General features: G+C 44.3%; 1 protein-coding gene across 1 annotated transcript in view; it reads right to left on the reverse strand.

Annotated features, from left to right (window-relative positions):
* The window catches only part of CPS1 (carbamoyl-phosphate synthase 1), a 92682-nt gene that overhangs the window by 35976 nt on the left and 34601 nt on the right, over positions 1 to 22105 (reverse strand). The window contains exons 17-22 of the mRNA XM_053982082.1: positions 21585 to 21729; positions 21003 to 21213; positions 19741 to 19939; positions 17510 to 17686; positions 13030 to 13148; positions 517 to 658 (exon numbers count right to left, since the gene is read on the reverse strand). Of these exons, the coding sequence (XP_053838057.1) occupies positions 517 to 658; positions 13030 to 13148; positions 17510 to 17686; positions 19741 to 19939; positions 21003 to 21213; positions 21585 to 21729 (993 nt within the window). The remainder of the gene's footprint in view (positions 1 to 516; positions 659 to 13029; positions 13149 to 17509; positions 17687 to 19740; positions 19940 to 21002; positions 21214 to 21584; positions 21730 to 22105) is intronic.

Consider the following 22105-nt stretch of genomic DNA (forward strand, 5'->3'; position numbering starts at 1 on the left):
GGTTTGGTTTCTTTTTTTACCATCTTTAAGGACAGAAAACCAGGTGGTGGCAGTTTAATACCAACATACCTTAAGAGCACCTAGTGACACTGCCATGAATACCAGATGAGCTCATTAGGCTCATACTATCACAATGAATAGCAAATGAACCCATAACAATAGCACACTTCAAATAAAGTATTAGCCTGTAAAAATTTACTACCAAGAGAGAAGAGAGATGCTCTCCATGGTCCTGCAATGGTGGGCCAGCATTTTCAGCCTTTTCCTGAAGCCACGTATGTTTCCCTCTCAGCCATGAAGAATTTGAACAAGAATATTCTGAGTGTCTCTTTGGGAACTTCATGACTTACATTGATGCCTGCAGTGCAGAAGGAGCAGCTACACAGGGGAACTGTTCTCCTCACATCAACATAACATCACATGAGGATGTTAACAGAGCCAGGGCTTTCTAAAGACACAGAGGTCTCCTGCCACTCTTGGAAGCCCCCACCAGGCCCAGTGACGTTTCTCACATACCTGTTTCACCCAGGGCACTATATTCTTCCTCAGTCTCAGCTCACGGCACTGGACTTCAGTCAGCCTCAGGCATTTCCCAATCTGCTTGTCAGAGAACCCCATCTGTTTGGCTCTCCTCAGTGTCTCCTCTGGAATTGTTTTGCTGGGATTAAATAAGAAAAATACCTCTGCATGAAGCTTTACAGGAATCACAAGAAGATACATGAGAGCTTTTGTCTCTACACTGCATAGAGTGGCTATAGGATCATGCATGCCAAGGCAAGAAAAGGAAGAAGACTCAACATAAAACATCTTTATTGCCTTGGTGCCCCACACAAACACCTCTGTGGTAAAGTCTGCAGGCAGACTGCATGCAGTAGGAAGTAAAACATTTACCTTCCCTGCATTTTTGAGGCAGGAATCAGTGATACATGATGAGATCCAACAGGCTAGTACAAGTGACTGTACCCACGTGTTAGTTTAACACTGCCTGGCTTTTAGTGGGGGCAGAGGAAGCCACAGAGGTTGCTTCTGAGAGAGAAGTTCCTCAAAATTTCCCCTATGTCCAGCAGAGCTAATCCAGAAGGCTGTGATGATTGCCACATTGGCTGGCCCAATTAGAAAAGTTAGCAATGCCTCTGCAATGACATAATTAAGAATGAAAAACCGTGCACAACTCCTCTTTCTTCCTCCCCTCCAAGGGGTGGCGAGGGGGCCGCCAGAGCCCTTCCTGGCACAGCTGCTGGGGCCATGCCACCAGGACTGAGGCCAGGAGGGGCCAGGGCCAGGAGTGGCCACGTGGCCACCGCCATCCCAGTGCCAGGAGCGGCCGCGCGGCCAGGGCAGCCCACGCGGTGCCAGCAGGGACCACGTCACCAGCAGTGGTGAGCAGCTCCTCGATGCAGAGCCCTGATGGGATCAACCCTTCCGTGCTGCAGAACTCCATAAAAACCTTCCAATTGATGAAATTTGGGAACAAACAAACCTGCAGACACCAATTGTCTCCTGAGTCAGAGAAAAGGAAAAGATGAGGATACCTGAGGAGAACAACAAGGTGACAAAAAGGTCTGTGCAAAGGAGGGAGGGGAGAGGAGGAGGTGCTCTGGGTCTTGGAGCTGAGATTCTTCTGAAAGCTGTGATCTTTGTGTCATTTATAGCTCACTTACCAGATGTAACAAACTATTTTAAAGATTTATTGTCCTCACATACCAGTCCTACTGTCCACAAATTCTAAAAGATAAAAAAGAGTGATGATCTGCTTGTGAAACAGCTACAAGACAAACATGAACCCATTTTTGAAGGCTCCCTTCTCCCTGGTGGTGAGGCCAAACACCTAACAGCCATTTCTTACTGTAGGCTTTCCTTAGTCCTGTATCTTGAAGGTGTTGAAGCACCAGGAAAGGGATTTGCCATGTAATGACTACTCCAAAACCACTTTTCTGAGGGGAGAAGTTGTCATTGTATGCAAAAGATAAAGAGTGTCTAGGAAAGACTGAGGACTGTAATGTAACAAACTGGTTTTCCCTGTAATTCATAAAGTGCATGGACAGATGTAGAAGTTCACCCGAAGCCTGTGAGAAAAAGATGCTCACACTAGAGCATGTGGATGCTGAAATGCAGCAATCTAGTGAGAAACTTGAACAGAAAGAGAAGACTCTTACTTCCAAACTAGAACAGCTCATCCTTAAAAGACCCATTAACTAAAGACCCATGAAAAAAAAACAGTTGTGGGAAGACTGCTTGGCCTGTGGGAGGGACTCACGCTGTAGAGGGTTGGGTGGGACTCATAAAAATTAAAACCATGTTGAAGAAGTTCACAGAGAACTGTCTCCTGTGGGGAAAACTCCATGACATAACACAAGAGACTCCTCTCCTTAATCAAAGTGAATAATAATTTTTTTTTAAAGTGACAAACTGACTAAAAACTCCATGTTTTGTCTCCTTGCACTGTCAGTGAGAAAGAAAGAAGGACTGGGGGTTGGAGGTGGGGAGAAAGGTGTTCTAAATGTTTATTTTGGTTGTCATTATCCTCCTTTAATTCTTTTAATAAATTTTTCTTTATACCTTTTATGTTTTTAGCCTGTTTTGCCCTTAGAGTGTTTTCTCCTAATCCTTATCTCACCACATGAGCCTCTTAGCTTTTCTTTCCCCCTCCTCTGCTCAACTCTAGCAGAGGAGAATAAGTGAATGGCTTTTCATGGGTGCCTGGCTTCCAGCCAGTGTCAAATCCCAACACCACAACAACTTTATGGTCATTTACCATTTCAGCCTCCACAGAAGACCTACAGTGATTCCTTTTTTGGATTCGGTATCCCTACAACTCCATGCCTAAACCTTAACTTAATATTTCCCTTACATTCACCCTCTCAGTCTAAATTTTAAACCTAGGCCTCACCAGACTGGGCTGGACCAATCATTATGTATGTGCTTCCACCTGCTGCCTCTCATTGCAGCTGCCCACTCCACTCAAAGACATGAAATTCTTGAAACTCTGGGATGAGCTATCCAGAGACATAACTGTGCCCTGACCCTGTGACCACCGTGCTGAGCTGGGAGAAATGTCTACAATTTGTCCCAGCCAAGTTTTTTTTCTGTTGTTGAAGATGTTCTGCCTACCTTCTGAAATGGCCAGTCTTTGGAAAAAGCATCTCACTTCAGAGATGGGTAGCAGAAATGACTTTTAGAGGCCCACACACAAGGTAGGTTTTTTCTTGTAACACTCTCTGTATAGCCTTTTCTATATCTTAGTGTTGCTTCTTGAATTAGGAAAATGGAGAGGGGGCATTGACCAGGTAAAGCAGGGGTACCTTTTTGATTTCATATTTACAACCAGGGTCTCTCAATACTTCCATACATTCTTGTTCTCCTGGTTTTGCTTTTCAGAAGTCCTAGTTTTTGCTGTTTATTTCAAACACGTTGCTCCTCCCTTGCCATTTCTGAAGACCAGCCCAATTTACTCTTCATTTTTTTATCTTCTCCATTCCCTCTTCATTTACTCTACTCTTTTCTCTTCTACTTCTCATCCCACTTTGCTTTGACTCCACCCTTATAGTTTCTGCCTCCCTCTCTTTCTAAGCTATCTTTTCTAAGCTTAGCTTTTGCAAAAACATAAAAAAGCCTGTATTTTTATCACTACTACTTCTTTACATCTTCGTTGTCAAAAGCATTCTTGCCTGTCCAATAAATCAATATTTTATGAACAAGCAAGTTCTGAATAAGGAAAAAGGAATGATTAACAAACAAGCAATTTTCCTAAATCAGAGTTTTTGAATTATGTCCTTTACTCGACAGTATTTTTAAATTAAATACTATTATTTTATTTACGTGGGAGAATACTGGTAAGACCATTTTATTGCAACATGTCAGGAAGCTGAAGCATGAGAAAGAGTCATCGGACTGGATTTTCCACTCTGGCTTAGGCACGGAGCAGCTCTGCTGCCCTCAGTAAAGTCAGGCTAGTGTGAAACAGATGAGAGTCACAGAAGTCTCAAACCAGCTGTTCTGAGAGCAGCACTGGGAACCAGAAACTCTTGGGTTCAGATCCCTGGATAGATAGGATTTCTCCACTTTCCCAATGCCACCTCCCCTCCTTGCCCTGGAGTATGCAAAGAGAGCACTCCACCTCCCTGCAACCAGACCAGGAGAAAGGGAAAGCTGGTGAAAATTTGCAGGAAAGAAGCACTCACAGTAATTCCTCTCCTCTACAATGTCCCAGCTTGGCCCCACAAAGAGCTTGCTCTGCCCTCAGGGGACTCCAGGCAAGAGCACCATCTCCACCCGGGATCTTCTCTACAACCACCACATCACCCTCCTTACTCCAGCAAAGCCTCCTCTTCCTTAGTGTCAGAAGGGAAATTGTGGCTGCCACATCCCTGGAAGTGTTCAAGGCCAGGATAGACTTGGCTCAGAGTAACCTGGGCAGGTGGGAAGTGTCCCTGCCCATGGGACGAGCTTTAAGATCTCTTTCAACCCAAACCATTCTATGATTCAGTGAAAAAAATCCTGCCTAATCCTGCAGGCTGAGCTTCCCAGGTTTTGGATTTCCCAAAGTAAGACCCACTTTGTGGCACCGCACGGTATTCAAACTCATGGTTTCCATGCTCCAATACCTCCACCAGAAACTCTTCTGCTTCTCCTCAGCCCATTCCACTTTCTGATCTCAGCTCAGAGGCAGGACTTCCTGCACAAATCATGAACACCAGAACTAAAGGCAGAGATGTGTGCTTTACAGAAGCAAACACAGCAAACCCCACCAATTCTCTGTCAAAACTGATGCTAGTAGTCACTGGCTATTAAGGACTCAGCCTCCTCAGAATGAGTGAGTAGACCTGATGACCCCAAGAAAATGAGCCTCTTTCAGAGCCGTTTACTCCCTTGCCCTCCCTCCCTTCTGCCTCAGGAACACACATAGCTGACTGTCATTTGATTACTGTCAGAGACAGCAAATTGCCTTCATTTGCAGCTTGTTTTCATTCCATTTCTTGTATCTCATTATAACAATATCATTTACTGTCACCCTCCCTCCCAGCTGGGAGGGTAGAACAAAAGCAGTGATTATTTTGCACCATGATTCATTTGCCTCGGGCTAGCAGCTTAAATTAGGTTAGGCCACTTACTAATCCATGCAAAAAGGTAACCAGCTTTTTACAGGAAAACCAGCATGCAAAAGAAAAATGTCAAGTTCCTAGAGGGGAAATGGAACCATGCACTTTTCCCATGCACTTTTTCCTCTGCTACTCCTAAACTAAATCATGATAGAAGAAACCAGCAGAATTGGTCCATCTTGCTTAATGGGAACTGAATCAGAGAATTGCAAATCCTCAGCACTGGTATGGAAATCAGGCTGCCTCTCTACATGTACTGGACACACATTTTCATAACTGAATAATTTCCATTTACTAATCATGGTAATTTTTAGCATTTATGTCTCAACTTTCCTGGAAATAATATACAGAAACATGCAAACAGTATGGTAGGGTGATGCTTATCTTACAGATAGCAAAACAGACATGCAGAGGGGTTAAGGGCTGACAATTTTTAAGGGCCAATTCCCACTGCCTTTGCTCAGAGACAGCTCTTTAGACAAGGTAGAGACACTAAAGCCAGCAAGAGGAGAATCAGGCTGATCTCTTTGAATATTTGACAGCAAATAACCCTTCAAGCTCACCAGAAACCCAGCACTAAAAGACAAGACAAAAATTCTCAGTCCTGGATACACCAAATCACATGACCCAGTCTTACATCACTGCCTCCCACTTTCCCCTGGAGCATCACTCCCTTTTCCTACACAGAGTAAAAAGTCTTCCAAAGATTAAACCCCCTCGCTAGCTTAGAATCAATCCTGAAACGAGGGAAGACTAAGTGACCACGATTTCAGACTTCTATGACGCTCCTCTTCCTAACGTTTGCTTTTGCAAAGTGAAAGTCAGGAGTTTTAGAGCTTCAGATCCAGACAATTATTCTTTTGCACACTGCCATGACTATTAAATGGTTGTTCAGCTCCTCAAAAAACTGTAGTCCTCTGCTCATTTTGCAGTTCATAAACAAAACAAGCTTTCCCCCAACCCTGCTTGTGACTGTTTCAGCTTCCAGTGTTGATTTGTAGTTGCTTTTAATTTAAAATCCCACCCTGTCATCTTTGGAACTCTATCCACTCACTTCTTTGATAATGAATGATAAGAGAAAATGGAATAAATTCTGCTTAATGAGGAAATTTTCACCTGGCACAGAGAACCTGGAGAAATCTATTAACTGACTGGAGGAACACTGACAGCATTGAAATTATCAGGAGACCCTGCTCACTTCAGCAGAGCCCTCTCTTCCACTTGACCAGCTTTCACCTGACCCACCAATAAAGATGCTAGCAGAAGTAACAAACACTCTTTTTGTCTCCCAAATCAGCCTCTGATTCTTTTTAGGTATGATGTCAAGTTTATGCTCATCCACATATGACTTAGGCACATGTAAATGGGTCTTGATCAAAAGGATCAGGAATATTTTGTGAGCTGAGAGCATTTGGGACACAGATACTGTGTGCTGTGTCCCAGTTAGCATGAGCCCTGTAAACTCACAGGCTCCTCCCTACCTCGTCTCAGAAGCTACAGATGGGGCTTGGATATGCACAGAGGAGCTGCAAATGTGAGCACATTCTGGCTCAGCCCATGGGTCTTGAACTCAGCTCCTCCTAAGTTTGAAGTGATTTAAGCCTGGACTGAACTTTAAGCCCAGTTTTGCTATGGCAAGCAAAGTGGACCAAAAGTAAGAAGTGTTGGAAGCAAAATGCATTATGCCTAGTTCTGAGAGAGCTCTTCCTTTCTCAGTAGTCATAGGCCTGCAGGGTTTCAAAAACCTGTTGAATTTCAGGCTGAATTATGTACAAAAGCATATTCTTTCTCATTTCCTCACTGTCCTGCTCTGCTTCAAGGTTCCTAGTGGTTTCCTTGATTACTTCTGATGTTTTACAAGATTTTCAACATGCTACAATTAAAATAATGAGATCACAGTATAAATTCTCTCCCTGCTCCTCTTCTCAAGGAGACAGATTGTTACCAGCTTTCCCCTCCTACAAAACTCATGAGATGACTGACAAAAAGCTGTCAAAGGAGCGTTTAAGGAAGCAGGAGCTGTAAACCAACAAATCTCACTTACAGAACAATTGTCACTCCAGCTCCCTGCACCTTTTAACATTCTGGTCCCTGGGCTAATAAATCTCATTGTGGACATCCTGATTTAAGTAACATGAACCTCACACTGTGCCCTAAGACCTGAATGACTCACCCACAAGATTAAGTGAGCGAAAGCAGCAGCTCACACTAAACACAGCCGAGAAATGGGTTGTAGATGTTTCCTGAAAGCCTATTTTCTATCCCTGGTAAAAGAGAGCTCTGAGGTCTCTGCTGGGATGCCATGGTACACACTGCCCTGCTCCTAGCATTGTACATACTGGTTACAGAGGCTCCCCAATGATTTTTTAAGGCAATGCCTCTATAGCCTCTGCACCAAGGAAAACATACATATTGCATTTTCACAAATGTTCAGATGCTTTAGAAGAAAATACAGCTGTAAAATTATTACCAGTGGCTCTACAAGACAAATAGAAAGTATCTTATGTTAGATCCACACAAAGCACAAACACCAGTGCTGAATAGCTACTTGTACTTTATTCTCCTCATGCACTGCATTCTGAACTTGTTCCCAAGCCTTTCCCGCCCTACAGTTCACAAAGAAGATAAAAGTAACCTTTCCAGTTAGCTAGAGAGGAGCACTACAAATATGTCAGTGACAACTCCTCAAAGTGCATAAATCAGCACAGCCTCATTTCCTATCACTGGACCTGGTCTGCCTGATGTCCACACAAGTCCTGTGTGCCACACTCTGACCTGTGCCAAAAGCACACAGGTCAGCAGAAACTGCTGCTGAGAAAAGTGGGGGTGCAGCAGGCCCTGTCAAAGAGCACAGGTTATTGATGGCTTGAGTTTCCCTCCCTGCAGTGCTTCCCAGCTCACCTGCTGGTGCCAGGTTTTCATTCCAGCACCTGTATTTCTCTGCCTGCTCCACCACAGTCATGCTTCCAACAAGTAGCTTTCAAAGCACACCTTGCAGGTACCCAGGGACATGGGCTCCCAAAAGGCCTTTGCAATAAACCTCTCCCATGGCTAACTGAGCAGAGCACCCAGCTACAAATGCTGGGCTCAAGTAGGTTTTGTCTTTCCCCTTTATTAACCCATGTCTTTTTGGGTTAGTGATAGTCAGGACTGCACTTACTCCTGTCAAGCCAGGCCAGGAGGTGTTTTCTCACAGCACCCCCAGAGCAAGGACATATTTTCCTTCAAAGCAAAGCTCCAAATCATAAAATTATCAAAATATGATTAGTGCCATCATTTCCCCCTGTTAGCAGGCTGGCTAGTTCAGTATCTGTGAAAAAGGTGATTTGCTGTTTCCATTAAGGTTAATTTGAAGAGTTGAGATTTCAGGCGAGAGTTCAAGCCACTGCACTGCCAGACTGTCTTTGGGACTTTGGGCAAGCTCACCATCTCTGTGCTTTGCTCTTCACAATGGTGGTTTTTTATGCTCCTCTTTCCTCAATTGAATTCTACTTTACAGCTTTTAATCAATATGGAAATGTTCCTATTTGGGCAATATATTCACATTCTGTCAGCTGCAAGATGGCTTTCCTGGGTTTAACTTGGATTTTCTCCAGCAGTGAACCTGACCCCACTACCTCTACTTTCCCCTCATCCCTATGAGCTCTCAAGTAATAGCAAACACAATCAATTGCAGGTTCCATTGCTACAGAGATACCTAAGTGACTTTGGAACACAAGTCCTATTGATTTGCAACAAGGCTTTTGTCCCGGTGTCACTTGGGCCTAAGTGATGATTTCACCATAGCTGCCTACCTCTTTACCACTATTTAATCATGTCTGTTGCACATTCTCCTTACATACAGCCACTGTTTTCAGGGATCCCAAAATCGGGAACAAATAATAATCATGACTACATGCAAACAAATCTTCACTACAAACAAAGAATAGATGTAAATTCCAAAAGTGTCATAGTCAAGTATGCCTTAGATGTTATTTCTAAGCCTGGGTTTCAGCTGTCCTCCTGGAGATGCTGGGTATCACTGGACCCTGCTTCAAATCTGACTTGCTTAGGACTGGGTCCATAACCCTGGCCTAGAAGTGACATCTCACTCCTTGCTGCCTCAGACAGCTGAGCATGGTCTGTCCAAACTTCCACCTCCTTCATGAGCTGTCAGTGTGATGAAAAGCCAGTGGGGTCTCTCCAGGCCCTTCTTCCCATTTTCACTCACAGGACTGGCAAGGCCAAAGCTAGGGAAATAATTCTCAGATAATAGCACATCCTACTGCACTGCCACTGCTTCATACACCATCACCTATAATGGATGGACAGCACGGGATAGTGCTTGCTCTTTCCATGTGAGTGTGTACAAGTGGTTTTATTTGTTTATGTGCATGGTGGGAAAGGTTGAAGTTAAAATTACACTCCAGATATAAAGGTAATTGGTCAGAGAACAACAAAAACCCCCTCAAATGTAAGTTTCCAAAATAAAAAATATGTAAGGTCACAGGAGAAACAGCAGAGGCACATGTTTGACATGTCTGTGATATTACTTATTATTCTCACAAGTATGCTCAAAATGGCTTTCTTTTCCCAACTGAACTCAGGCCATTTGCTTTCCTGCAGCTACATCACACATCTGAAACAACTATTTCTCCATCCTAGAGGACCCAGAGGCAGAAATGGAACCACTGCTGCAGCATGACAAAGCTATACAGTCCCAGCCAGCACCAGATCCAATCTTCTTTAGAAGAAGTTCAACAGGACAAAGGTAAATGGGGCAGAGGGTGCTCTTCCCAGTCCCTACAAATGGCTGTCTTTGCCTCTACACCCCAGAGAATGCACAAACATTTATAGGTCAGAAGGTTTTCCCTCAGCACTGCATTATCCCACAGAGCCTTTCACACGTGTAAGCAGATCCATTGCATGGATCAGTGAGATTTTCTGCTCACCTCTGAATCCCTGCACGTGGCAAGGATGCAAGGCAGCATGTGGTGTGTGAGAGCTGCTTCCTGAACTGCTCTCAAAGGCCTCCACCTGCCTCTGATCCCCCTTCCCCATCTGTCTGTCACACCCACTTGTTCAAGCTCTTAATTTCCTCTTGGCAGAGACCATCTCCTTGTTACCAGTCTCTACAACAGCTCTGCAGGGGCCAAATCAAGACTTTTGTTACTCCAACTGCATCCAAAACCTCACTGCAAAGAACCCCCAAACCAACACAGAGACAGAAAGGAAGGGGTGGATCCATCCAAACAGCCTGTAACCAGCAGCAATGCCCAGGAACAGGGCAACTACTTCTGGTAACTGTACTCTAAGAGAAAGATTTAAAGCAGTGATGGCATCACCCCTCATTCTTTTCAATTGGAAATTATCCTGTAGCACAGGTAGAACTCATGCCAGGCATGCTGGGGACTGGAAACAGCTGGCTGCAGGAAGAGCACACGTGTGCCAAGTCTCATCTGCATCACTCAATTAGCTTTCCCTTGGCTGTTTCCTGATGTGGCTCACTGGACCAGCCTCTTAGTTCAAGTCCCAAGTGTTTTTCCCTGGCTCTTTGCCTCTGTGCCTTCAATGTAATGCAGCTGGATAGTCCATCCCCTCCCTCCAGTGCTGGCTGGGAGGTAAGACAGGTTTCTTGCAAAAGTGTGAGCAATTATAGTGGAGTGAAAATCTGCACTGGTAAACATAATTTATATGTTCAGCCTGGAAAAGAGAAGGCTTCAGGGTGACCTAACTGTGGCCTTCCAATACCTGAAGGGAGCCAACAAGAAAGATGGAGAGAGACTGTTTTAAAGAGCACGGAGTGACAGTGATGCAAAATTGATTTTTGCCTGTTTTAGTTTTATATATTTTTCTATATTCTTCACACATTTATTTGTAGCTCTGTAGCCTATCACAGTATTTGTAGCTATCATTTTACCTACTCTATTAGACAGAAAGAAAATTCCCCAGCAGCTCCAAGCTGGGTTCAAGGTTAGATTCTCTGCAAAGCCATGGTTGAAACTATCTCTGAGATACATTTTCATAAACAAAGTTTAGTTCCTATCTAAAAGAGTGGGAATTCAAAGACAGTTGAACCAGGGAGGAATAACCTGACTATTGATGTCTCTAACTGGGGATTCTTGTGAGATAAGCTAATGTGCAAAACCTATAAAAATGTATACACATTATGCTCTGTATGCATCTTTGGTGTTTTCCATCTGGTGAATTGTGCACCTAAGAATCCTTACAAAGGTGACCCCTTTTATCACCTGTGTCTGGCTCATGATTTTAGGACCAGCAAAAAGGCATCAACAGGATGAGGGGGAACAGGTTCACACTGACAGAAGATTTAGATTAGCTCTTATATAAAAGTTCTTCCCTGTGAGGGTGGGGAGGCCCTGGCACAGGTTGCCCAGAGAAGCTGTTGCTGCCCCTGGATCCCTGGAAGCATCCAAGACCAGGCTGCACAGGGCTTGGAGCAGCCTGGTGTAGTGGAAGGTGTCCCTGCCCACGGCAGGGGGCTAGAACTAGATGATCTTTAAGGACCCTTCCAACCTAAACCATTCTGTGATTCTATGATCCCACCTACAATCTGATTTGAATTGCAAGAATCCACTTCCAAGGGACACAACATTGCTTGTGTCTGATAAAAATGCAAGGCTGGATACTGTGCAAGGGCTCTCTGTAGCAGGCTGCTTCTACAGCCTGCTGCCTGGGCACCACAAGGATAAAAAGTGTGTAGGGTGGTACCACCTACTGCTCACTGGTCGTATAATCACCTGCCACCCATTGCAGAGCAAGGGAAAGGAACCTCGGGAGGGTTCAGGAAGATTAGCTTCTGTGGATGATGCTGGATTTAAACCAGCTGAGGATGCAGCCAGCCTCTGGGACCTTATTCCAGAGCATGCCACTCCAACAGAGACAAGCTCAAACTGATTCTGCATATGTTGGCTTTTTTCCTCAGGAGCTGCACATACATGTTTAAGAGACCAGATACAAATGCCATGTGACATAGATGTTAGAGGACAAAAAACTTTTGCAGCCAAACAACAGATTTCTGCAAATAATCAAGTTACTCCTTTTATACCACATCTCTCTCCACATTCATTTTTGTTTGGCTCCAGATCCCGGTTGTTCCGGGTGCAAGGGAGAGCAAGAGCTGCTCAATTAAGAGCGCACAGCTGGTCAAAAAGCAGAGATGACGCAGGTGAAGCCAGGGGCGGCTCAGAGCTCGCTGCCTCCGCTGCGCTCCCAGTGCCATCGTGTGGTGACACGTGTGAGCACAACGGCTACCAGAGGCACAAAAGCCAGCATCACTCGGCCAATAACTCAGCAAGGAGGCTCTCCCAGCCTCGTAAAACACGAAGGGAAAGCTCAAGTCAGCAAGAGTCTGAACTGAAATATAGCTCACTCCTTTAATTTAGTGCTATCTTTTCTGTTGGCTTTTATATGGTCATTTTTCTTGAAGGAAGAAGATTTATATCTAAATAGGTCTGGAAGCATAGATGTTTGAAAGCGTGGTACAAAAGCAATACTCACACATGCTGCATGAGCACAGCAAAGCAGAAAAGCTTAAAAATCAATAGTCCAGGCTGGAAATAAAATGCAGTGTATGTGACCCTCAAGTGCAGTAAGTCAGGACAAGTCCAGTACTGAGTTTGAAAGGTAACTCTGTCCTACGTACGTGAGTTACTCATCACAGGCCATCCACATTCCCAGTCTTAGCCTCAGAGATACTGAGGATTTTCCAAAATAAACCATAACTTCCATAATCCAAGGAGCTATTTTACCAAAAGGAGTGTGCTCAAAAATTTCTGCTGACTGAGACAGTGAACTGGGTTTTAAGACAGCACTGTTTATTCCAAGGACTTGAATAAACTTCTCAGCATTGACTTCATCTGTGCTTACCAGAGGTTTCAGAGCAGGATTCCCAGAAGAATTGTTGTGTCCTAGGACAAGGCTTTTTTACCTGTTCACTTCCTTTAGGATCTTGTCCATGTTTGTGATGCTGCGCATCCTGTACAGGAACCACTTGTCCATGGCTGTGAGCTGATGAATGACATCCACAGGGACTTCATCATCCAAGGCCTGCCAAAAACAGGACAGCACCAAACAAGCCCCTTAAACACATTGCACAAATACAGATCTAGTCTGCAAACAGCTAGCAGCAAGTATATATCATAAAGAAAAAAAGTTACGTAGATCAAGCCGTAGTAATCAAATGTTCATCTACCTCCTGACCCTGTCTCCTGCGACAACAGAAACTGTGCCCCATGAGGAGCACAGGGAGGCCCCAGCCACTTCTCCCTGTGCTCTGGTTCCAAAAGCTGGCTTCTGTTTCAGTGAAAGAGGTAATTTGCTTTTCACAGAGCCAGCAGCCAGACAAGCTGATGGCAACTAGGCTGGGTGGCCACTGAGAACATGCTCAGCTAACTACAGGGAGCCACATTCAGGCTGCAGTGACCAGTCCATCTACACCTCTTACCACTCAAGTTGCCTAAATCTCAGGCCCACTGCCAACCTCCTAGCTGCAAAAGTAAAACAGGAAGCTCCAGATTCTCAGATGTGATGGAATGTTTTGCTTTGGAGCATAAACCTTGATTACCCTACAGGACTGAATCAAAGCATGTGGCCTTGCATTACCTCTGGAGCAAGGCAAAGTCAGGTCCTGGGTGATGCTTGCAGCTACAGCACAGCTCTAGCTTCTCTCACTCTACCTCAAGATAATGTCAAGACCATTCAAATTTCCCTTCTTTCTTGCTGGGGTTATCGATGGGTTTTTTTTTACATCAATTATTTACGGCTATGTGGTATAAAGGAACCCCACAGATGTATTATTCATAAGACAATGGGTTACAAAACATCATAATATTAAAAAACCCCAGCACCTCAGAGAGCCCTCAATATGATGTATTTTATATCAATGCAATTTCTTGAGTCTCACCAGTGGTGTACAGTTACAACTCTCCTGACAAAGCAACTATAATCAACCACAATGATAATGCCAGCACGGTATCTTTGCTGAGCTAAAGTAATCAGACTCATTAATTTCTTACCATGTGTAATTGTTTTCTTGCAGGGCAGCATCCCTGGAACAAAGCCAGAGCAATGCCATTGAAGAAAATTCCAGAATTAATCCAGGAATGAGCTTGGTCCACTGCACCCCAGCGTTTTTCCCCCTGAGCTACAAAACTTGGGCACAATGTTGGTATCATCACCATGGGCTTCAGCAATGGGGAGACCTTCTGCCAGCTCAGAGAAATGGGTCACTTCAGGGAGGGACCAACCACATGGACAAGGGATGGGTGGTAGCTCTCTGCAAAATACTGTCACCACCTTCTGCCTTTCCTAAAGAATTCCCAGTCAGCTTGCCTCTATCTCCCTCTTGCAATTATCCTCTTGTTCTGAGAGGTAACAACTGCTCCCTGCAATTCCCTGTGTGCTCACAAGCAGTGGTGAAAACCTCTAACACATTTTGCTCCTTTAAGAGTGCCCAGTCTTCAGCTCATTCCTGGTATCCAACAGCCACTGCTCTTCCCAATGCCTACAGTGACAAGCCTGGGGTCCTCAGCAGTCCCTGAGCACTGGCAATGACAAAGCTGGGCTTCTCAGACATTTCTGGGTACACTACTGGTCTGAGGCAACTGCTAAGGAGTCCTTCCCATCCTGATTCTATAGTGCTTGGAGGGTGAGGTCACATTGCCACATTAGTGGGATGTGAGCAGGTCTTTTTTCCTGTCCATCTGTTACAGAACACATGCAGACTCGCACATCTTCAGGATCTCCAGCTCTCAGTCAATGGTCCCTGAGCCACACAGGCAGCATGACCACATGCTCTTAAGCTGGTTAGGAACTTTATTTAAAAAGTCTCAAGGATCTCCAAAGAAAACTGAAAAAAAAAAATTTATCCCTTCCACTCATTCATCAGAGGAGGGACAGAGAAAATCAACCATCTTCATTCCTGTTGCATAAATCTGGAGACTGGGAGAGAAAAATGAGTTTGCAGACATTTCTGGCTCCCTATCACCACACTCCAGGGGCAAATCAGGTTTCCAGGCAACGGTGTAGAATTTGTTCAGGGAGGCCCTGAACTCCAATGGCTTTCCTCTCTTCAAACCTACATGAAGTACAGCCAAAACACACCATGGAAGCAGGGGAAGAGAGACACAGCAGGACAGTGTGACTTTAGAGCCCTGCTCAACTTCAAGAGCATCCCATCCAGCAGGGACTGGGGTTTACAGGACTGCCTTCACACCAAGAGCCATGGGGCAAGCCTGGCCTCCAGGCCAAGCAATGAAGGGCAGCTCAGCTGCCTATGCTTTCTCTAGGGACAGCACCCTTGTTGCTTCAGTTCCATTCTTGCTTCTCTCCAAAGAAAGCATTTAGCTGCCTATGGGCAGCAGCACAAGTGCAAACTGCACAATCTGCAGTGTGGACAGCTAGGAGACCAGGGCCCTGCTGTGAATCAGAGCGTGCACCAACTCCACAGCCTGAGCCTTCTGAGGCCACTTGCACACAACCTTAAGAGGAGCAGAAAACACCTGACACAAGCTGAGCATCCCTGCTCATCAGGCTGTTCCATCCTTGCAGCACTCCCACTCTGGCCAAGGAACAAGTCTCATCTATGTCAGCCTCTCTCCTGTGCCTTCTTTTACATGACAACAGGGAGCCCCATTACAACAGCAATAGCTCTGAATGGCAGCTGAGCTCCCTTTCCTTGCACCTGAACAGTTGCTGTTGTCATCATCCAACAGGCAAAGAAGAAAGTAAAAAAAGTAAAAAGTCTCGGAGGGCTGACTAGTGGGGAGGAGAGGAGAAAACATAAAATATAACAAAGGTCCATCCTGTTTCAAATGGAGCTGATGGCTAATGGGAACTTAACGTGGGCTTTTAAAGGTCAACAAGCTGGGAAGGGATTTCCATGCAGACAGCCCCAGGTGCCAGAAGCACCTCTTACTTGTACTGCTTGCCTCACTTATTAATGGGGATGGATCCATGCACTGTGTTGGGCAGAGGCAAATCTTTATAAGGAGGGACTAAGTTTTTTCTTGCTTTTTCAACAGATCCCAGTGAAAATACCAGTGTTCAGTGGGACCTAAACTCACCTTCATCTCTCCAGATATCCTGTGTTAACATGGGTCTAACTTTAATCTTTCATAAAATCTCTCTGCACCACTCAGAGATTTAGGAAGTAAGATTTTTCTCTCAGTCACAAGAAAAAGGCTGTAATAAAGACAAAACACAGCTGCTGGAGGATGAAGACATGCACTTCCCAGCTTGAAAAGCAAGAGGGAACAGCTGGACAAGACACATATTTATAAAACACTTGGTGATTTTTCTTCAGGCCATTTATAAGAGGAACAGCTACGTGAAACCTTTTGACTAACACAGCACAGGCTCAGCTCCTCACTCATGTGGAGGTGTAATGAGATGTACTTACACATGAGCACAAAAGGCTTAAAGACTCCACCACACAAAGTCAGGGGCACAAAAAAAGAGTAATTGGGCATTCCCTGCCAGGAAGGTTTGCAATCTTAAAAAAAAAAAAAAAAAAAAAAAAAAAAAAAAAAAAGAAAAAAATCAAGCCATCCAGGTAAGTAGGAGCTGTAAAAGACAGCTGTGCCCCCCTTTTCATAGAGAGTATAGACAGATGATCATGTTACCTGCAGCAAAACCAAAGTATGAAATTGCACTTACCTTCTGAAGTAACTAACTCCACATTTACCACATGATATACACAGGCAAACACTGAGAAGATGAAGGAAGAAATAAACTCTCACCCAAGTCCCCTTCCAATAACACTCCCTGTTACACAGGCACCTTCAAGGCTGAAGTAATTTGACCAGTGTGACAGGAGAGGGGTCAAAAGACTGCTAAGGAAGGTAAGTTGATTTTGAAGAACAGGGGATTTCTTGTCTGTGAAATTTAACATAGAGTTGTGTAGTTCTTTTAGTTTTAAGCCCATACCAATACAACCATTGCAAGTAGACAATGCAGCTTGCCATTCTTTATCATCCTTTTTTTCAGCTCTCAAAAGGATCTTCATTTATACCTTTGTAATCTGCAAACCTGACCTATTTTGACTGACACACTAGTATAAATCAGGGCTGAACACTAGCCAATGTTTAGCAGACAAATTTTATCTCATAGGAGAGGAAAGTAATCCAGGTGTCCACCAGTACCCAGCTATGAACTAAAGCACACCAGAATGCACCTGATGCTGAATGCAGTGAGCACAGGCTAAGATTGTACCATCAAAAGGCAAACACATTGCCTGAACATGGAAGATGCAGAAAGCATAAGCAAGAATCCTACTCAAAGCACTCCCAGTGAGCTTGACAGAGAGAAGCAAGGGAATGAAGAATACTCAGCCTTTGTCACCTCAGCTGACCCAATCCTGTAGCACCAATTCAAGGGATGTAGGTCAAGGTCTTTCTATCTTTTGTTACCTTGGCTATTGCATATATCCGAGTGCTGGATGGCTCAGAGAGCTCCTTCTGGAGATCCACAATGGCTGGCCAGGCTTTATTCATAGGCAGCTGTGAAACAAAGCCATCCACTGAGGGGTGGCACATCCTCAGGGCCTTTTGGAAGCTCTCCTCAAACGTGCGTCCGATAGCCATGACCTGTAAGGGAGAGCACATCCACATGAGCGACAGTGAGCCAAGCCTGGCTGTGCCCTGACTGACGGGGTGGGGACAATTCCAGCCACAAGGACAAGCACACACAGAGATGGAAGCCTTTGGACTCCTCCCTAAGATAGTCCTGCTGAGTGAGCCTTGGTAGCCCCAGTTCTAGATCTGACTCTGCTCATGGTATCAAATGGGGAGTTCCAGACAAGCAACTGGTTGGCTTTTTGCTTTTGGTGGACTGTACTTTTGGTTTCCATCTCCCTGTCTGTAACACACAGGAGGATGCTGCTCTCCTCTGTAAACTGCTTTAAGGGAGGCACTCTGGTAGAGGGAAACATTATGCAGCAGCATGGGTATAGTAATATAAAAGAATAGTTCTGTTTAACAGCCTGTTAGAGATAGAAATTCACAGTGTGAATTTTAAGGTTCAGGGGAAACCTGCTCCTGCTTCCTTTAAATTACATCTAACTCTCCCCTGTGAGGGTTCTCTTAAATGATTACTCCTCCTTGGCATACCAGCACTGGGGTTTCCTTCCTTCAGTCTTGACACCATATCTAATAAGAAAACAAGCCTTCCTGTCTAGAAATCTGTGAGGTAACAAAGCTCTTTCTCAAACTTTTACATTTTTATTTCCCAGTGCAGTGAAACCTTAACAGCATAAAAATCTTCTCAAACACAACGCTGAAAAATGTCAAAAGGAAAAATAACATCGCTTTCTCTTTTCTCACAGCTCCAGGCCCACTGCCCAGCACAACAGAGCTCAGAAAAAGCCAGGCCAGACTGTTCAATTAATAAAAATGCAGTAGGTGCTGCGATCTGGCTTCAAGTTCAGGCCTGGGGAGATGACTGTTCCATGCTAATAGAGACACAGTGGCAAGAAACTCTTTGCTTCAAAGACTCCATTTCCTTCCCACAGGTCCTGCAGATTAACCTTCTTGCTCAGTTCCCCCACCAGCTGCAAGCTCCATCCTTTGGGCTTCTCCATCCCTGCTTCAGCTCACCTGCCCTGTTAGAGCACTGACTCTCCCTTTATCTCTGTCCTGCCTGGAAAAGGACACAGGTTCAGGCGCTTCTGTGACAAATGGACAGACTGGAAAGACTCAACATCTCCTTCTGTACATATGTGTGGCCAGGAAGTTCCACAGCTGATGGTGCAAATGCATTTAGGAACTCCAGTTCTACAGAACAGTCCCAAAACCCCTAAGCAGAGAGGGTTAATATCAGGAAGCATCATCTCATTGAAAACAAAAACCCACCTCATTACCATTAAAAGCCAAAACTGCCAATGAAGATCAAATTCTAATTAATCTTTCCAGTTCTGATGAAGGCTTCTTGTTCAACAGCAACAATGATATTAGGAGCATCTTGCATATCAAAATAACTTAATAAAATAACTATTTGAAAAGACAACTGAAAAAATACACAAATAATTATTTTGCTTTGGTAGCTGATATGTAATTAATTAAGTAGATAATTTAATTATTTTGTCTCATTTCCCCCTTTTAAAACATAGTCTGAAAATACTGTTACTGTCCAGACATCTTAAAATCTGATGTAAGAGACTTTATCTCTAAAAGAAGTCAAAACTTGAGAGCAAGATGACAATTGGTGTTTGGATTTCAAGGCTGAGATCTGGCATATGGTTTTAACACAGAGGACAAATAACCTGGGAAGAACTGAAAGCTCATGGGCACCACTGAACATCTTAACACACTACTACTTCTGTAATTGTACTGTATTTAACCACCACTACAGAACCTCAAACTAAAAAATAACTCTGAGAGCCCTGGAGTGAGTGCTAGGAATGAAGTCAACCCCAGGTGATCCATAGTGATCTCCTCCTTTAGGAGTCAAACCATACAGTGATAGCCAACATTACACAGAGTCCTAACTAATTTCCATTAATTATAGTACTGGATAAAAAATCATTTGAGCTTAATATATATCCTCCAATTCATTAGGTCCTTGAAGATAGACACTCTGGTTTCCAAGTAGGAGAAATTGCTTTCCCAAGGGGTGGAATGGAAGGTGAGAGTCTTGCACTTGCCTCTCCCACACTCTTCATGGAGCTCCCAATCCGGTTGGAAGTGTGCTGAAAACGGTCCAGATCCCAGCGGGGTATCTTGGTCACAATGTAATCCAGGCTGGGCTCAAAGCAAGCAGAGGTTTTGCCTGTCACCACATTCTTGATTTCTGGCAAGGGAATCCCCAAGGCAATTTTGGCAGCAATGAATGCTAATGGATACCTGTCAGAGAGGAGAAGTAGAGAACAGTAGAGTGGAAAGAGTTTTGTGTTTGCAAATCCCAGAAGTGGATCCAGATGTGAGGTGATCATCCCTCCTCAACACAAGGGAAGGCTCCTGTGCTCAAGCACAGCAGGACCCACCCAGCCTCCTACCTCAACACATTGCAGAGCTACCTCCCTAGATCTGGGACTTGCTTTTTTATCCACCATGCCACCCCTTCCAGTAGCTGTCACGTCCACTGTGAGCCCACTCTAATAGATATGTTTCGCTGCAAGTCTGTCATTGAAAAAGAAAACAATCAAACACCCACTGTCCAACAACATGGCTTATCTCCAGCCTGCTATGGGTCTTAAATAACCATAAGAGTTGTTGAGAACTGCAAATTAGAGATTAATTTGTGCCTCTCAACAGCATCCACAAAGTACAATTAAGAAGCCAATTTTTAAACAGCCTGCTTTGACCATCCTTATCTTGATTAGTTTATGATTAGCCAACAAAACAAAGGCAGCTAGCAATGCCATTTGCATCAATCTGACAGACAGCTCATTAATAACTCTGCCCTCTGGGTCCCAGAGATGATTTGCAGCCAACATATGGATACAGTGGATGTGCTTTGCAAGGATTAGGCTCCCACACACGTGCCTCCTGGGAGCTTTTCCATTTGTAATAACAGCATCAGCAGGCTGGAATGACCTGGAGGGCTCACTAACCCCACCCTCCATCTCCCAGCAGGACCAACCCTCCAAGGGTCAAACCTAACAGATGATGACAAGAGCTGTTCTTAGAAGCTTCCCATGCAGAAATCTGTACGTTACTGACCTGACTGCTCCAGAATTCTCTCTACAGCCAACTTCAGTCTTCCTTGATGAAAATGTGGGCTACAACTCAATGTTTTAACTACATGGAAGGCAGATGCTACAACTCTTTCTCCTTGTAGCTGTCATCTACTTATTTAAATAATATATTGATCCAAATCCCTTCTTCTCTCTTTCTGTTCTGCTCTCCTCAATTTTTTGTTTATTCATTTCTTCTGTAACATTTTGTTTTTTTAAAATAATCTTACCCTGTTGCCTTGGAGGCCAAAGCTGAACTTCTCGAGAGCCTGGCATTAACTTCAATGATGTAGTACTCCAGGGAAGTTGGATGCAGGGCAAACTGGATATTACACTCTCCCACAATGCCCAAATGTCGGACAACTTTGATGGCACGATCCCTCAGCATCTGAAACTCCTCATTATTGAGTGTCTGGCTTGGAGCCACCACAACAGAATCTCCTGTTCGTCACAAGGTAGCAGAGAAGGAAAAAGAGAAGCAGCTCAGCAGCTGTAAATTGTGGCCACACAAGTCACTGTCTTTGCTAACCCACTACTAGTAATGACATTACCAGAGATTACAACTTGTGCATGCACAGCTGGTGAAAAGCACAGATAGTCAGAAGCCCAGAGCTGGAGACAGGCTCGGGAATCTTATGGAAAACACAATCACAGGTGTAGGTTTAGTCTGTTTCACACCCTATCTGGCTGTATTCAGGACCTGAAGAGTATTTTTCTAGCCCACTTTATCAATCACAAAGGTCTGTCAATAACATCAAGAAGAACAGCGCTGCATAAAAAAAGTCACTGAGCCAGCCTTTGCCCAAGCCTACCTGTGTGGACTCCCATAGCATCAATGTTTTCCATGTTGCAGACAGCAATACAGTTATCAGCAGCATCTCTCACAACTTCATACTCTATCTCCTTCCAGCCAACAACTGACTTTTCCACCAGGATTTGGTTAGTCATTGCAAATGCCTGGGAATAGGTTAGGGAAAATAAACACCAAAAAACCCACAACACTCCCCCCAAAAACCTGCACCAAACCCCTTATTTGACCATATTGCACATTTAAGACTTATCTCCAGACATCCCACACCAAATGAAAGATGAAAATAAGTTCATAACATTGATAACAAGTACTTTCTTATTTCTTGCTTTCTTTCTTAGAAGTTGCTTTACTGTGATTTGAAAGGCACATTTGAAAATATGTATGTGATATAATGGGGAAAAAAAGGATTGGGCATGTGTGTTTGCAACAGTATATAAATAACAAAGAGGAATATAAAAACATCTAAGGCTTCAGTCATGCAACAGACACGCTTTTATGTGGGCAGCCCCAAGGACTTCAAGA

Source organism: Vidua macroura, chromosome 7, assembly GCF_024509145.1.
Source record: "Vidua macroura isolate BioBank_ID:100142 chromosome 7, ASM2450914v1, whole genome shotgun sequence".
Lineage (NCBI taxonomy): Eukaryota > Metazoa > Chordata > Aves > Passeriformes > Viduidae > Vidua > Vidua macroura.